This window comes from Colletotrichum godetiae (genome assembly GCF_030913485.1).
Source record: "Colletotrichum godetiae strain CBS 193.32 chromosome Unknown BDP55scaffold_38, whole genome shotgun sequence".
Lineage (NCBI taxonomy): Eukaryota > Fungi > Ascomycota > Sordariomycetes > Glomerellales > Glomerellaceae > Colletotrichum > Colletotrichum godetiae.
Genome location: NW_026851286.1, coordinates 146,800 through 162,992, shown reverse-complemented (window position 1 = coordinate 162,992; position 16,193 = coordinate 146,800). Strand labels below are relative to the sequence as shown.

General features: G+C 53.3%; 8 protein-coding genes across 8 annotated transcripts; 6 read left to right on the top strand and 2 right to left on the bottom strand.

The window, feature by feature from the left end:
* Positions 1–728: 728 nt before the first annotated feature.
* On the top strand, positions 729–1,221 carry BDP55DRAFT_731420 (heavy-metal-associated domain-containing protein; the record flags this gene model as incomplete). Its single annotated transcript, XM_060579814.1, has 2 exons — positions 729–816; positions 1,058–1,221. 2 exons carry the CDS (start codon positions 729–731, stop codon positions 1,219–1,221), a joined length of 252 nt encoding a protein of 83 aa, XP_060426424.1.
* Positions 1,222–3,339: 2,118 nt separating this feature from the next.
* Positions 3,340–4,269, top strand: BDP55DRAFT_558536 (acetyltransferase; the record flags this gene model as incomplete). Its single annotated transcript, XM_060569813.1, has 2 exons — positions 3,340–3,797; positions 3,861–4,269. 2 exons carry the CDS (start codon positions 3,340–3,342, stop codon positions 4,267–4,269), a joined length of 867 nt encoding a protein of 288 aa, XP_060426423.1.
* A 987-nt stretch (positions 4,270–5,256) lies between these two features.
* Positions 5,257–6,163, bottom strand: BDP55DRAFT_558443 (40S ribosomal protein S5; the record flags this gene model as incomplete). Its single annotated transcript, XM_060569801.1, has 3 exons — positions 5,257–5,574; positions 5,698–5,881; positions 6,024–6,163. 3 exons carry the CDS (start codon positions 6,161–6,163, stop codon positions 5,257–5,259), a joined length of 642 nt encoding a protein of 213 aa, XP_060426422.1.
* A 469-nt stretch (positions 6,164–6,632) lies between these two features.
* On the top strand, positions 6,633–7,280 carry BDP55DRAFT_731417 (40S ribosomal protein S25; the record flags this gene model as incomplete). Its single annotated transcript, XM_060579813.1, has 3 exons — positions 6,633–6,664; positions 6,965–7,188; positions 7,255–7,280. 3 exons carry the CDS (start codon positions 6,633–6,635, stop codon positions 7,278–7,280), a joined length of 282 nt encoding a protein of 93 aa, XP_060426421.1.
* Positions 7,281–9,978: 2,698 nt separating this feature from the next.
* On the top strand, positions 9,979–10,307 carry BDP55DRAFT_673074 (uncharacterized protein). Its single transcript, XM_060575570.1, has one exon. The coding sequence runs from the start codon at positions 10,006–10,008 to the stop codon at positions 10,243–10,245; it is 240 nt and encodes a 79-aa protein (XP_060426420.1). The 5' UTR covers positions 9,979–10,005; the 3' UTR covers positions 10,246–10,307.
* Positions 10,308–10,784: 477 nt separating this feature from the next.
* BDP55DRAFT_249864 (uncharacterized protein) lies at positions 10,785–11,834 on the top strand. Its single transcript, XM_060566269.1, has one exon. The coding sequence runs from the start codon at positions 10,927–10,929 to the stop codon at positions 11,578–11,580; it is 654 nt and encodes a 217-aa protein (XP_060426419.1). The 5' UTR covers positions 10,785–10,926; the 3' UTR covers positions 11,581–11,834.
* On the top strand, positions 11,711–12,344 carry BDP55DRAFT_731416 (uncharacterized protein; the record flags this gene model as incomplete). The annotated part of the gene is made up of 3 exons (XM_060579812.1): positions 11,711–11,778; positions 11,850–11,933; positions 12,032–12,344. 3 exons carry the CDS (start codon positions 11,711–11,713, stop codon positions 12,342–12,344), a joined length of 465 nt encoding a protein of 154 aa, XP_060426418.1.
* A 923-nt stretch (positions 12,345–13,267) lies between these two features.
* BDP55DRAFT_615934 (eukaryotic aspartyl protease) lies at positions 13,268–15,277 on the bottom strand (the record flags this gene model as incomplete). The annotated part of the gene is made up of 4 exons (XM_060571262.1): positions 14,552–15,277; positions 14,340–14,480; positions 14,160–14,284; positions 13,268–14,097 (listed from the first exon to the last, which is right to left on the bottom strand). The coding sequence occupies exons 1-4, from the start codon at positions 14,803–14,805 to the stop codon at positions 13,268–13,270; spliced, it is 1,350 nt and encodes a 449-aa protein (XP_060426417.1). The 5' UTR covers positions 14,806–15,277.
* Positions 15,278–16,193: the final 916 nt, after the last annotated feature.

The window sequence follows — 16,193 nt, the reverse complement described above, 5'->3', positions numbered from 1 at the left end:
CCTGGGACATCTCACGTGTGAAGGGTTCTCGTGGTTGCAACTCGCGACAGAGTATTCTGTCCCGTATTATCCGCATCTCCTTTTCTGTAGTATATTTGTACAACTGTACAACTGTACAACTCCCACTTGTCGCCTTTGAAATGACATGCGCTCGCTCAGTACTCCATACGGCGGGAATTGGGGTCCTCTCTGTTTCAGGGGGTGGATTCGGGGAGAGGGAGAGCAGCTTTTTGGAAGCTGCAAAGGGCTGAAGTGAGCAAGTTTCAGAAGCGAGACGGGACTCTTCTCCGGGGGGATGGTCGGTTGATTTTGGCGCTAGCGGGTCCTGGGGAGGGTTCGGATGTCAGTGAGCTGAGCAGCGTGCTGCGCGGCCTTGCTCTTGCGCCATCGACTGCGTTCCCATGGGAATTATTAATGCGATTTGGCAGCACAAGGAGGACAGATATATAATCATCCAGATGACCACCATCTCATCCGTCCTTCCGACGATTTCCTCTGATTTTACTTTTCCAGTAGCTCAACGATACCCCCCTTTTTTCCAAACCGTTCACTGTTCTCGTAATATTAGCGACTCACCGCACTTCGACAAAAACGACTGGAGCTTTCTTGCCCCTCCTTAATAGCTCTCTTCTACCCCGCCAAACGCCATACCGCAAACTCTCCCACCTGCAACCCACGAACCTCACTTCCCAAACACCATCACCACCAAATCCACCAAAACCAATACAATGGCTGAGCATACCTACAAGTTCAACGTCAGCATGAGCTGCGGCGGCTGCTCCGGCGCCGTCGACCGTGTCCTGAAGAAGCTGGATGGTGAGTTCCTCCGTGTGCCGTCCCTCCCCCACTCCAGCGCTGCGATCTGTCCCAACTATTGCCGGTTCTCCGCCACAAGTCCGAGGCAGTCGTTGTTCGGCTGCCATGAGCTGTGCGCAACTTTGGCCACGTCTTCTCTGTCCAGCGATGGTAGCGACGTCGACGAAGGCACACACAACTTCCGACAAAAGGCGCAGTTCCCACACATTGGAAGAACACATGCTGACCCAAGCTTAAACAGGCGTCAAGTCCTACGAAGTCTCCCTCGAGAGCCAGACCGCCACCGTCATCGCCGAAGAGAGCCTGCCCTACGAGAAGGTCCTCCAGACCATCTCTAAGACTGGCAAGAAGGTCAACTCTGGCAGCGCCGATGGCGTTGAGCAGAGCATCGAGGTCACCGCATAAACAGTTTTCCTCCTATCCGAGGCAGGAGAAGAGATGGAGAGCGCGATTCTTTGGGCGAGGAGTTTTTTCTTTCCATTGGGGTTTCTTGGAACGTTTGACCAATGCGACGATACGTTTCGCCGCCGAGGACTTTGGCTTTACGTACTTGCGAAACCCACATCCAAAATAGAAATGCTATGGTCTCTTCGACTTTCCACATGTACTTGTCTGCTATCCAGTGTCGGAAATCGAGTAGTCCGAACGGTACATGGCATGGCTCAATCGCCGTGTTGTTGTTTGGGGCGGCCTCATGCAAACAACCCCGGACGGACGTTAATGATTGGACGAGTATACTGTGATGGTCTTCTTCTGGCCCATGACGCTTTTTACGGTGAAGCCATACCCGACAATGCCTGTGAAGTATAGACCATTCTCTCTTGTGGTTCCTCACTATGTTTCGCAGCGCATCTTCGGTAATCAACTTCGAAGCTCTGAAGCTGTGAGAGCTTGTTGCAAAGGGGATGTTTATAAGCTCTTTCAGCATTACTGCCAACGAGCTTCACGTAGATAATACCCCCAGGGTGCCAGAAGAATATCGCTTCCCACGAAACACATTAGATTCCTAGTAAATATCACTGCTGGAACTCTTTGGACTTTGTTCGCAAACGAGGCGTCGGAACCAAGCCAAACAAGCCAACCAGGGCCACCCATGTCTGGCTTCTTCTGGTTGTAGCTCATGATGCTAACGTTACCCTATCGGCCTTGAATGAGGAAGCCCATGAGCATAATTAGTCTCCTCTTCTCAGAATGCCAGTAGTAATGCCGGTCGCAGTGCAAAAGCAATGAAACACCCTCATCTAGTTGTCATTGGAAAAAGGCCTCGGCTGTTTGTTCTCAGAAGGCTCCGCAAAACTGCAACGGCACGCGTAATGCGGCCATGAACAAGCTGATCGGCTCGGGCTTTATTGGCATGTCCATCTTGCCATGGAACAACCAAAAGCTTTGTTGGACCGCAAATGGCTATGAGGACAAACGAACTACCCCTCCTTTCTGTAGACTTCATTTTCTGGGCAGGATGTACATACTCCTCCACGAAGTTTTGCGATGGATGGCAGGGTTTCTACTTCGGTCTACATCAAGCTCGCCGCCGTCTCATCAAGAGACGCAATAGAAATTAGCCCTTGGAAATCTCCTACCGCCGATCTTGATGCCTTGGCCAATGAGAGCCCCTAGATGGAGCATGAGACGGGAGCCCACGTGAAGTAGGGACCCTGAAAGAAAAGAGATATGCAGCATGTTTGAGAGTATATCGGTACATACTTACGTAGGGCGGTCTAGTATCTGGCAGTGGCTGTCGACACCCGGAGCTCGGTCCCAAGGGTACCCACACCCGCCAACGCCACTCGGGGAGCCGGGGAAGAGTGCCTACCAACGTCATTTTGCGCCGTGGGTGGTGGGGGGCTGATGGGAAAGGGCTGGGGAGGAGTATCCCTACCCGCACAAAGCGCCGGCCGGTGGACAGTAGCTGGATACCTAGGTACAATGATGCGATCTGGGTTACCGTCTTTTTCTTTGCTTTGCGCACCTGAGTTGTGTTCAACGATGGTGGGAGAGACGAAGTGACGAGTAAAGGGCAAAGGAAGGCGTCACACAGACAGATGACCGTCCGGCCCTGCCAGATGACGACCGGACCCGAAAGTGGGTGGCGGTGCTTTGTACCGTTCCCCGTTTTTTTTCTGCTTCCACGGGGTCTTGCCAAACGAATTGTTTGGTGAGAGCACGTACCCTTACCCTTAGTTACGGAGTACCTGCCCGAACCTCTCATAATAATACTAGGCAGCTTTCCTTGCATCAAAAGATGAGACCGCTGGGTTGCAGTTCTCGACACTAATGCAATCCTCAACCTTTTGCAACACATGCTGCCTTGAAGTCAAAACGGACACTTTTCACTTCATCCGACGATTACAACTCTACACCAAACCCAACGGGCAACACTACTTGAGAGACGAGAAGAACCGGCTTCCAGAACACATCCCATCAACCACCATCTCATCTCCATACCACTGAACAAAACACAGACCATCCTATATCTGCACACCAAACTTACCTCTCACAACTTCCCACAAAAACAAACTCACAATGGGAACACCGTTCGTCTCCCTTCTGGAGCCGACAAGGCTCGACGCCTACATCCGCGGCGCGCCGCATGACGAGCAGCCGGCGACGATACCGAAGGAGATTTGCGACGCCATGGAGGTGCGCGAGGCCGTCTTTGTCGCGGAGCAAGGCGTCCCCGCAGAGAATGAGTTCGACGCCGACGACAGCCGCGCGTGCCACTGGGTCTCGTATGCCTCTGTCAATAAAGTCGTCGAGCAGGAGGTGCTCGACGAGGCTGGCAACGTCGTCCGGCCCCGCCGCAGTAGCACGCGCAGCACGCCCATCGGTACAATTCGCCTTGTGCCGTTTCCCCACGCCCCGCACCCCAAGGATGGGGGCGTTTATTGGGATGGGGTGTTGAAGGAAGATCCTGCGGTGGCGGATGCTGCGCCGAATGGGGAGAAGAAGAAGAAGACGGTGGGGGACAAGGAGTCTTCCGAGTCGTCGACGACGACGACAAGCCCCGTCGAGGAGAGTGCGGCGGAGCACGTGGGCGAGGAGAGGCGCATGTCAGCGACAAAAGTCTTTGCACCGGACCGCGCGACGGCGCTCCACGACGGGCGGGAACCGTACGTGAAGCTGGGCCGGCTGGCCGTGGTCAAGGAGTTTAGGGGACACCGGATCGCGAGGCTGCTCGTCACGACGGCACTGGCGTGGCTGCGGGCGCACCCGAGCTACTTTGACCCGAGTATCAAGGAGATGGGCCTCGAGGCGATTGGGGCCACGAGCGCCGAGGATGTGCCCAAGTGGAGAGGGCTCGTGTGCGTGCACTCGCAGGCGGCCGTGGTGGGCGCGTGGGAGAAGTTTGGGTTCCGGGTCGACGAGGAGATGGGGACGTGGTGGGAGGAGGGTATCGAGCACAAGGGTATGTTCATGAGGTTGGATGTTGGGGAGGAGACCCCCATTCTTTGAAGAGAGCTTGGTGGAAGAGTGATGCTGGGCTGGAGGGAGCTTGGGTTGCTAAAAGGAGAGAACAGAGGTCGAGGCGAGGCATCATCGCCTGGCTTAGCAATGATTGTGTTGGGTTGGGGTCTGGCTGGTTGAGCTGGGGGGATCTTTGATGGTTTACGATACCCCATGATGATGGCTTTCTGCTTTTGGACCATGGTCCCTTAATATTATTACTTCATTAGTTTCGTCAAGACGGCATATATCTGTCGAGTTTGCATGTGTTCATAAGGCACCATCATGTATGATGAAGCAGTGACATGCCATGACGTTACCGTAGCACTCAAGAGGGCATATCAAGCTGTCGACAATACGGCCAGACTGAAAGAAAATTGGGGATATCATTCTCATCTCACATCGGGGGAAACGCCGGAGGGGTTTTTTGATCATTTGCTCTGACGAGCTTTGGCTTTTATTGGAATAAAAAACCACCTGTAAGCCGTGTGTGAAGAGACAAGATGTCGTTGCAGCCAGCCAGCAGCGTTCCCCCATTTCCCGGAACGCGCGCAAATGCAAAACAAAAAGGGTCACCAGCGCAAAACACCGCTTTCTTTTATCCTTGTCGTCATGATTGAAGAAAAAAGACGTTGAATTGCCCTGTTATGTAATACCACGCCTCCGATTTGATTTGTCCCCCAGAAAGCAGTTTTTTGACGTCTCGATAGAGAAATAAGGGAAAAAAGGGGGGTGTAGATGGAACCCCCATTTTTTCAACAGGTCTCCTCCACGTTTTTTATGCCCGCCTTTCTAAGCTTCCCCCCTTTCTCATTTCTCCAAACCAAGCGTGTTCATGGGGAACGAGCATGGAAGGATTAGTCCTTTCCACATTTCCCGGGGAAAAAGACAAACCCGCCACAGTCCCCAGACACACGCCTCTCCAAATCCCAGCAGAGTTTCATAGCCCTTTCCACGAGGGGTAAAACACATAGACAAAAGGAGTAGTGAAACCCTTTACCGGTTGGACTTGGCGACACGCTCGAGCTCGTCCTTCTTCTTGATGGCGTAGGAGTTGCTGGAGCCCTTGGCGGCGTTGATGAGCTCCTCGGCAAGGCACTCGGCGATGGACTTGACGTTGCGGAAGGAGGCCTCGCGGGCACCAGTGGTGAGGAGGGCGATGGCCTGGTTGACGCGGCGGAGGGGAGAGACATCGACGGCCTGGCGACGGACGGTACCGGCGGAACCGATACGGGTGGAGTCTTCGCGGGGACCGCAGTTGACGATGGCGTCGACGGCGATCTGGATGGGGTTCTGGTCGGTCATCAGGTGGATCTGTAGCGATGTGTCAGTCTTCATTAATGTTTCGCCCAAGTTATGTGTCCCTCTGTAGGTTGGATTGGCCAGAAGGGTCTTTGGCCAGAGGGTGTGCGGTCTCGGTAGGGTTGGGTGACATACGATCTCGAAGGCGTGGGCAACGATGCGGACAGCCATGAGCTTCTTTCCGTTGTTGCGGCCGTGCATCATGAGGGAGTTGGTGAGACGCTCAATGATGGGGCAGTTGGCCTTGCGGAAGCGCTTGACAGCATAGCGGCCAGCGGAGTGGGTGACATAGACGGGGTTGCGGAGGGAGATGTAGTCACTATTCGATTCGGTTCGCGATTAGCTTCTTGAATTCTTCAAGTTCCAATTTCCCAATTGCGAGTCCTCCATATTCTCCATGTCGTCGTCGGTCGCGTTCCTTGCGCAAAGGGAAAAGAATTGTGCGTGGGAGGTGGACTCACGTCAGAGAGATGTCCCGGACCTCAACATCGTAATCCCACTTGTTGAAGAGCTTGACGTTGCCGACCTCCTTGACAACGTCCTTGGGGAGGACATCGTAGTTGCCCACGCTCTCGACCTCGATATCGCCGCCGTCAGACATTTTCGCTCGACCTTTGGGGGGTTAGTAGACCTTGTTGGGAAGGAAGATCGAGAAAGGCTTGGGGTGGTGGAAAATGTGGTGGTCGTGGGTTGAAGTTGTCCAAGTGCGAAAGTACGCCGCAGAGTGGGTTTCGATTTTTGCCAGCTCGCTCCTCGAAAACCTGACTTTGGTGCACAAGGAACGGAACCACCAAGGGCTTTTGGTCCGGGCCTGCCTCTCGCTGCCACTCGCGAAATATTTTTTCAACCCGCGGTGGTGGTGGTGTGCACCCAATCAGGGGCCTCCAAACGGGCTTACCGGACCCACCCGCGTGCAATTTGTTAGGGTTGGCCAACCCTCCAACCGAAAGGCCTGGAGGGGTGGTTCTGGAGTGGCACCTCTTCCCGCAACCTCATACACTTGAAATTCCTACTCCCGACGACCTAGGTGCCTTTGGTATTTCGACCGACGACATCACAAATCAGACAAAATGGTACGCACGCGAAACGACGCCCCTCTCCCGTGTGCGCGACGCACAAATTCGCGACTTGGCCGGATCACGATGCTGACTTGAATGGATGTAAAGGCGCCCGCTGCAGGAGCTAAGAAGCAAAAGAAGAAGGTTCGTCGCAAAACCCGTGTTACCATATATGTGTCTTTGAGTGACAAAATGCTGACCTTGTCGCGATAGTGGTACGTATGATCCTATGCACACACGCACACTTTGAGAAGAACTTGTCGAAATATTCCCCAACGATACTCTACCCTCGGTCGCCATTGCCTCTACCATCCATCGATCACCCGACTTACCCATCGTTACAGGTCCAAGGGAAAGGTCAAGGACAAGGCCCAGCACGCCGTCATCCTCGACAAGGCCACCTCCGACAAGCTCTACAAGGATGTTCAGTCCTACCGCCTGGTGACCGTCGCCGTCTTGGTCGATCGTCTCAAGATCAACGGCTCCCTGGCCCGCAGATGCCTTGCCGACCTCGAGGAGAAGGGTATCATTAAGCCCGTTGTCCAGCACAGCAAGATGAAGATCTACAGTATGTCGAGCCCACCGCCCCACGAGAGAACACACGAGAGCTAGCCAAGCTAACATTTATCATCAGCCCGTGCCGTCGGTGGTACTGACTAAACCCGCTCAGCCATGAACGTGGTACGCGTGACGACAAAAACAAAAAGCAACGGGAATCAGGGACGGATTTGGTCATATCTGCCTAGTCAGGAGGCTTTTCGGATGCTCAATGAAGCATTATACCTTGGGCCTTAGGGATCGGATTTGCTTAGCACCGCAAATGGAACGGAGTTGATCGTACATCTGCTGCGTCGTCAAATAGACCATGATCACGTCCTGACGTCCCAATGATACCGGCCCAAAGGTTATCGTCCCAGTGCCAGTGCATGTTACCCCTATGCGTTGAGACTCTCCCTCAGACGTCATAGCCGGGCTTCTTGCCCCAATTAGAGGCCCTTGCCATACTGGCTTGCCTATCGAACCCCGTGTGCGAAGGCAAGTGAGAATCTCCGATAGGTTCGGACTCTGCGGGATAGAAGTGGGTCAGGAAATGGAGCCGGTATTCATCGCTGCTCGAATACTTCCATTCGCCAGCAAGGTGGTCGTTGCTTCAATTCACGCTTTACAAAGACCAAAGAGTGATGCAGCAATAAATCTCGCCAGCCTTGAGGCCCACAGTTCTTTTCCCCGTCCGATGAGGAGGAATCCGCATCTGAAGCCGTAGGGCTGTGACGCACAGCTCACCTTTGTTCGCTCAATGTTTCCACTTTCATGATGCATTGGGAGCCTGAGAGCCATACGAAAGAGCGTCCTGCCTCGGGTCTTGGCCTGCAACCAATCCAGCCCTGGAGCTCACCTTTAAAGGCCCGATGTCGTGCATATTGAGGGCAACGGTTGCTGGGCTGAGATGAGGTATGATCGTTGCATGAGGACTGAGCATTAAGTCCTCATGGAAGGATCTGTCGATGGCTTTCGTCCTGCGGCCTTGACGATGGCAACACTAGCTGAGCCTCGTCGAGCGCCACTATAGAGGCTGACGCTAGAATAAAGCCATTATTCGTTGATGGAATGCAATATCACGATTTGTGTATTCGTTGGTCGACTCATCTGCCGACCATCGTATTTCGGTAGTAATGACAACGTAATAATAATTTTGTGCATACGGAGTGGAGGCGTCCTTTAATCTGTCACTCGCTTGACGAATTACTCGCGTTCGTGGTTTCCGGAGACAGCGGCGTCAGCGCTGTAATGGTTACCGGCCGGCATGAGCGTCATGGTCGCTGTCACTCTGACTGCCACTTTGACAGGACCGCGCCGTTCCTTGATCTTTTGCTTAAGACCACGCGTTCTACAAAACGATATTGAATGCGCAAAGGCCGGATGAGGGGATACAGTTTAAGAGCTTCTAAGCTCTTGCCGGGGCCCAAGCCCGGAGCCCGAGATGTCGGACACGTCAAGGGGTTGACAGTGGGAATGGACTCGGAAGTGGTTCGGACTGATGAGATTAAACCAGTCGTTGGCGGCTGGGCGCTACGGCGGGACTTCCCAGGCGCTTTGATCAAGTTTGGGGGTGTTTGACCAGGAAGTCAAATTGATTAGGGCGGTCCGAAATTTGATGTCATGTCGAAATTGGCAGCGTCACGAAATGCCCCTTTTTTTCTTTCTCTTTCTGCGACAAGGGGAATTGGAGTTGGATTTTTGGAGGGGTCGATGGAGATGAGAAGTGATCAGTCCGTGAGGTTGTAGCGCGGTTCGCGAGCGAGCGTGCGTGTATCGAGTTTTCGAGGGGTAGTGAGCATGACTTGGTCGAACGTTGATTGGGAAGCCGTAGAATGCTCAAAAATGCCTTGAGGCTTGCTGAATGTTAGTCGACAGGGGAAGTTCCAGGGTCTCATTTGAACAAAGGAGCAGCACATGATGCGGCTGTAAGCCAGACATGAACGTCATGTGGTGGCTGACGAATGACAGGCCGTAAAAACAGGCTGGCCATATGGCACCGGGATCGAGAGATTCGAGACACAGCTGACTGGTTGATGAACCCCAAAGAACGGATATGACGAGAAGTGAAGAGGATGGACCGGGTCACTTGGTTCGTTTCAACTTTGAAGTGGGCGCGCAGACCCAAGATGAGGGTGAGTTTGCCGGCATGAAGGGGAGAAGTGGTAGGATAGGGATTAAAGGCATGTTTTAAGGTAAGGTATGTTGGTGGGATGAAATGGAAAGCAGGCTAGTAAATTAGCTGTCAAGACTCGGACGAGTTCGTGGAGAAGGGGATGAGCATAAGAAACCTTTGGTTCGCGATGCCCATTCCAACCATGGTTTGGTAGGTGCGCCAATGCCGCATACCTTAGGCACTTGCTGTGTAAGTTAGGTAGGTAGGAAAGGTGCGAAGCAGTTACCGACAGTCGTTTAGTATCATGAGCACCTTCCTTTACTTGCTTACCTTGAAGTGAGGCCCGGTACCCATAAGGTAGAAAGCTAACGTACCTTATAGTAAGGTAGAGGAAGTGACGGAGGGGCCTAGAGCAAATGACCTTGCCGTGTTGGTCGTAGTGACAGATGGTGGAAGTGGGATTTCCAGGGTCGTAGAGAGCTGCACATGGAAGGAGCCTAAGCCTCCAAGGAAGGAAGGAAGGAAGGAAGTTGGCTCCCACCTGGATGCCGATGCCATCAGGTACGGATACCGTGCGGCGTGCCTTTGTCGTCTACCTTAATTAGTGGCCGGGGGTGGATGGATGCAGGCCAGCTGCAGATGCGCAGGTCCTCCGAAGGTAAGGGACGGACGGATATGCTGCAGTATGCATTGTGGTGTTGGGTGCCCCCATCTACAAGACTGAATACGTTCATGTTCTCTTATTCCCATGTGGCAAGTGCTCTAGCGTTCTTTTGCTTTGAGAATACTTTGATCCAGGCCATGGACAATAGGTGTATTTCAAGGTCAGTGTTCGCAAAAGTTCAGCCATTGACGAGGCTGCTACATGGTCTCAAACATGCCCCCTCCACTTCATGCTTTGCAACCATCTGGCTTTCTCGGGGGTCGCCTGTCAAGCCTGTTCCCAACTTTGCCGCTGGAGAGAGGAGCTGAGGTGTCAGGAGCCTGGTTTATGCAGTTCCATGCAGTGCGTATATCCGTAGGTAAAGTGTAGGTGCTCTTTTAGATTTGGATCGCCTGTCCCGGTCGGGTCGCATGAACACTCCTTCTGCGCCCAATTGACTGGGTCTCGAGACCATTCCCTTTGCAGCTGATTACAGATGGCAACCTGGTAATTGCACACTCCACCATAGGACCCAAAAAGACAGCAGGAGCCAGGAGTTGCAGATGCAAGACTCGAGGTACGAAGTACCTGATTTCCTGCTGTTCGATGGCGGAGCCCCCGACGTACCTCTTGTCTTTCCAACCTCCGGCTTGACTCCTCCGTCCACTTACCTTGGGGGAATCGCAACCCGCTTGTCTCCTTCCTCTACACGCAATTCGACCACACGGGTTCCTCAATCTCAAAGTGAGGTATCTGTACAAAAAGGTACCCATTATATTCTACTTAGGTGAGGTAAAAGGAAGGTACTTGCAATACAAAAAGGTAGCAAAACGTGATATGACGAGCTTTCATTGCCCTTCCTCGTTGCGCCTACCTTTACTCCGTCCTCACCTGCAGCAGATATAATTGGTATCCGGTACACCGTCTCCAGGTCCTCCCCTCCTTACTGTGTGTGTGCGTGTGTGTGCCGCCCGTACCTGGCCCCTTCCCCTTCCCGGCCTGTGATCTCCATGTGTGCCAACCAAAAGCGATGCACACCACCAGATGATGGCCCTGATGTCAGGCACCACACCCGCCCTGTCTTACATCTTCGTTCTGACTTCCACTCCTCCTGCTCAGTCCTCCTTATTCCCAACTTGCACTGTCTTGATCTTACCCCATCTGAATGGACCGTGACCAGACCAGGTTTGCCCACTTCCGCCTGTCTCGCCTCTCCTCTCGTTGCTTCCCTCAACCTTACAAAGTCCAAGTCCATCCCGCATCCAAACCCTCCGCCGTTCCTGTCCCGACTTGACTTCCTTGTTCTTCCTCCCCTTCCAAGTTCCCGCCTCCACCTCTCCCACCATCACCGATCCCCTTTTCCCTGCCGCTTGCAGACAAGACAACCACAGACGAAACAAATACTCGCCCACCTCCGTTCAGCTCTGCTTCCTTTCTCTCCGGCGCATCAAAGATACCCCTCTCTATCTGTGCCTCGCTCCATCCATCTTTCGCGACCAAACCACCACCGGTCTTCTTCGACATCATCCATCTTGCTTCTAGAGCATTACATAGCCAACCCAACTTACCGCCTTCTTATCCACCACACAGCATTACCCGCCTGCTTGGATTACCACATCGGTGTGACAAGCACCCTGTCAACACCGTCAACCACTAACCGCTGATCATCCTCCCTTTTTGGTCGACCACGAACCCAACCGTCTCCAGTCCCTGATTGCGAGTCCTCTTTTCTCCCATTCGCACCCTCACAACTTCGTTTTCTTTGCCTCTCCAAAGGTCCGCACTACACACGAAATGGCACACAACATGACCGACGCTGAGCTCGACCTCAACTGGCAGCCCAATGGGCGCCGCCCGCAATCGTGCGTACCAATTGCCCGCCCCAGCTCACAAAAGCCCTTGGGATTTACGTTGCTGACCCCAAGTCGCGCAGTACTATTGCTCGTTCCTTCTCCCAGGAGCTGGCCGACATCTTCCGCCTCGACGAACCTGTCACAGATGAGAAGCTCGACGAACGGTACGTAGAGCCGCAACACCTAGAATCATGTTTCACCTTACCACATGCAGCATTACACTCAAAGGAGTAAAGTCGGAAAACTAACAGGTCTGTCACAGAAAGCAGAATGTTCAGAGCCAGACCAGCGAGCTCGAAGCTCTCGAGCGTCGCATTCGTGAGATGGAGGAGCGGTTGAAGAGCAACAACGCCAACAAGCAAGCCGCGGCACAGCCCGCTGCTGCCGCGGGAGCTGCAGCCCCAGCATTGTCAAAGGAAGCCCAGGAGAAGGCCAGGTCACGACCAGGTACGGCGCGCCAGAACCAGCCTCATGCCCCGTCTTCGGCGAACATGCCGCCCACGCCTACTGCCAGCGAAGGTGAATACGAATTCGTCGGCAAGGATGACCTTGACGACCACCCACCCCGACACTAGACCGCTGCATGTTTCCCACACAACCCATATAAATACCCATGATACCACGTCCCGCTCGATTATTCTCTTTTTTCCAGTACCACCGCCTCTGCCGAGCAAATCACCAGCCAATTATGTATTTGAGATCACGAAATGCTGACTGTTGCTTCTTTCTGCTCACTCAGACGGCGACCGCGACCAGGCATGAGGGTAGACTTGCCTTTTTAGATTGCACAACCAGACTACTTGCACCGGCCCGAGCCCATTCTCGCATATACCCGCACTCCTCGATTTAACGCCTTCACCAGGCTATAGTAGCAATGTTGCACTCTCGGCTCAAGCATGACTGAACAGGGGTTTTGCCTTTGGCATATACCCATGCCGGCTACCACAACCCGTGACGGGGCGTCGCTCGCTACATTCCTCCAGAGCGCTTCCTAGGCTTGGAAGCATGAATTCTTTACCACCCGATATGTTTTTGCAGTTGGCTTCTCTTCTTTTGCGAACCTAAGTGGCCACGCATTTTTCACCAAGTTTATGGAGTTTGAGCACGCCTAAGCGGATCGTCCAAGATGGACCGACTCCCTCTGGTCATTGATGGTACGTCCCGGAGAGCAGAGGGACATCTGTATATACCAGAAGAAGAAGTGGAAATTCACCTCTAAATTGCTTCAAGCGATTGGAATGCGCAGTGAACATTTGCCACGGGTGCCATGTCACACGATCTCCGGGATTTCGAGTTGAAGGAAAAGAGCCACCGAGAATCATGCGTGTGCGTGCGCAACATCTCACTACTGCGATTGCCCTACCAGAGTTGTAAATGTGTATGGATGAACTGATTATTCTAGCAAGACAACATCTTCAGGAAGTCTACGAATGCCGCTTGGATGACATTTTGACCCTCTTCCAACGCTGGCTAACGAAGTAGCCTTTGCCCCGAACTCCTATGATTGACAAGCTGTCGTCGTCGAACAAACATCGAGCGAGCTCTTTTCCCCAAAGCTGATGAAGGTCCCAGAAGCTCCATAATTCAGTTGAACGTACATGCTCTTGAGAGCCACACCTCCAAAAATGGAACGACCGCCACTCTCACTTCTTTGAATCCCACCAAAGCACATTTCGGAGCTCCCAGGCGCAGGGCCAAGATTGATAGACTCCTTCAAAATCGTTCCCACGTAGCCGCCTGCTGTAAGGAACTGCAAGTCAGGGATGCTTGGAGCCGAAGCGCACGGGAACACCCAGGCTTTCAGCTTTGGGTCGTGAGCCGAATCGGGAATGCCAGCATAGTAGTTGGCGACCATATCGCCAGGAAGAAGCAAAAAACTGCTTCCAGTATCGATGGTGGCAATGGTACGCTTCTTGAACTTGTTCCACAGCCTGCCGTTCATGAAGCTCGGGCGCGTTCCCTTGAGTTCGAAACTCCAGTGCTCATCGTCGTCTACGGGTGGCTCCTTGTTGTTCGCTGTGCCCATGGCGTACCCGAAAGAGAAGAACCCCTTATCCGAGCTGGGTCGAAGGTCGATGCCGATCCATTTGTAATGCAGCGATGGCTTGAGGCGATCAAGCATGGACGGCATACCAGGTTTGACGGACGAGGGCTTACTCTTGGCGAGACCCATGACACCGCTAATCTTGGGTTCGATGGCCCACCGCGGGGCAACGTTGACGGCGGATTGGATTGTTGCGTTGGCAATGGTGAAGTGGTTATTGTCCGTTACCAGGCCGAAACCAACGGTGTCGAAGTACACCTTGCCGGAGCTCGTGGAACTATCGGCTATAGCGGCGCTTGTCAGTTAGGGATGTCTTGGTGGGCTTGTGGGTGAAGTGAGAACTTACCGTACGATGATTCCCATCTTGCGCCAGGGACTTCCTGACTCGATGCCGACTTTGCTGGGTCGTAGAGCGCGGGCAAGCCGTTCACGGCTACCTCGCCCAACTCGGTGTCGGTGGACATTAACCAGCTGTTCGTCGTGTGAGCGGGAAGGTTCAAGGGGCCAAGGGACGAGACAGACTGACAAGTCGGATGATGCTGTGTCAATGATGACGGGCATCTTCTGCGTCGCTGATCCGACGAAAATGTCCGTCAGCCAGTAAAAGTCATTGCTACTCTTTGCGGCAACGATGGCAGCTGGACAAGGACAGTCAGCTTTGGGTGTACTTTGGGGTTGCGGTTTCCGAGTTCTACGGATGGGAAGGGGGAGGAAAAGGGGGCGGGAAGGAGGGCAAACTTGCATTCGTATCCTTCGCGCCGGGCCAACCTGTTGTGGTTGGCGAGTGACGCCGGGACGGGCATGTGCCATCGTTCGTAGGCGGCTGCGAGAGCGGCCGGACCGTCTAGCATGAAGTCTGGGTTCGATCGGACGGGGACTGTGAGGGTGCTGCGGCGTTGGAGCTCCGGTAGCTCGGGTTGTTGTTGGATACCGGTCGGGATGGCGTGTGCCAAGGCCGACCATAGCAGTGGGAAGGCGAGGGAGGGGATCATCGTTGCGGTGTTTAGATGTTTGGCGGCGTCGAATTGGAGTTTTTCTTTTGCGAAGGTTGGGTTGCAGGGTTTGATCTGGATGGGGATGCCGAAGATGTTCTCTTGGGAAAGGGGAAAGGGGATTCTCCTTGTGTATATATATCTCTCACTTTGAATGCATCCAGCCTTTGCTTTTTACGGATGTTGATTCTATTTTCTTCAGTTCTAAGGGTTAAATGTCGATGAGCAATACGTTTGTTTCGTACCGAGACTTGGTGCTAACGAAACTAACGACGATGTCGCAACACGATCTTGTTTGCTGTCTCTCTCTCTCGCCTTTTCCTTTTACCCCCTTCTCCGCCCCGCTCCCCTTTGTTGGCTGACTTTACGGATTGTTCCTTACATGGGAGTACAACATGTGTCACTCCGCGGATCTTTGGGCGGCGGCCCCGGGGGGAGAAAGGCCGGGGTTGTGCAGAAACCCGTCTTTGGGCCTTTTGTCTTGAAGACGAAGAAGAAGAAGAAGAAGAAGAAGACGAAGAATAGGAATTAACCGGAAGGAAAGCCGACGGGTTGGCGTTACCGAGTTGTTGGTCATGGGATTCTATCCTGTCTTGTCTAGACCTTCGTTCTCCCTTACATCCTACTCATACATGGTGACTCAAACGAGAGATTGGCATGGAACAGAAATCATGCGTGGTACGATTGCGATGGGCATTTTGGAATGGAGACTTTGTCGCGAGGCAAAGAGGGGGATCATGGTCTCACCCGTACACCGAAGGTGAGAGAGAGAGAGAGAGAGAGAGAGAGAGAGAGAGAGCAAACAAATGCTGGGGTTTCGCCACGATGATGGATTTAGAGAGGAGAAGAAGCTAGCCACGCGAGAGGTGTGGTGTGGAACGATTCGCAGTCCGGGATACAGAGATGTTTTTCTACGAGGGAAAGAAAAGGTCTGGTGCAATCAGAAATGTCCGAGGATTGCGCCGGAGCTTTCTTTGTGTTTTTCCCCCCCTCGCCTTGAACGAGGCTGACGGATGGACATCGTGAAGCCATATCCGGGAGCTACATCCCCTCTTTCCCCGAGGCGATACAAGTATAATCAGAAGGCTGGCGACGGGGATGTCACTTTGAACATTTCGGCGAGATATTGGGTGGTACGAATGAGATATATGCGCTCTCCCGACGGGAAGTGGGCGATGCTAGTGGTGTCACCGTCAACTCTGTCGATTTTGGGGAATGATTGATATTATTTAGTTTGTCGACTGTCCTGCTGATCATGAGATTGACGTCTTTGAGTGGAACAAACTCAGCATCTGGGCAACGAGGCGGACGGTGATGAGGTGGCGATGTCTTCTGTAGAACAGTGATGATGGTGAAGGTTGATGAAGTGGCCATCGTTACTGACGGTC

Excerpts from the sequence above, each read along its gene's own strand:
- BDP55DRAFT_673074 (XM_060575570.1), top strand. The coding sequence starts at position 10,006 with ATGTTCTCTTATTCCCATGTGGCAAGTGCTCTAGCGTTCTTTTGCTTT.
- BDP55DRAFT_249864 (XM_060566269.1), top strand. The coding sequence starts at position 10,927 with ATGTGTGCCAACCAAAAGCGATGCACACCACCAGATGATGGCCCTGAT.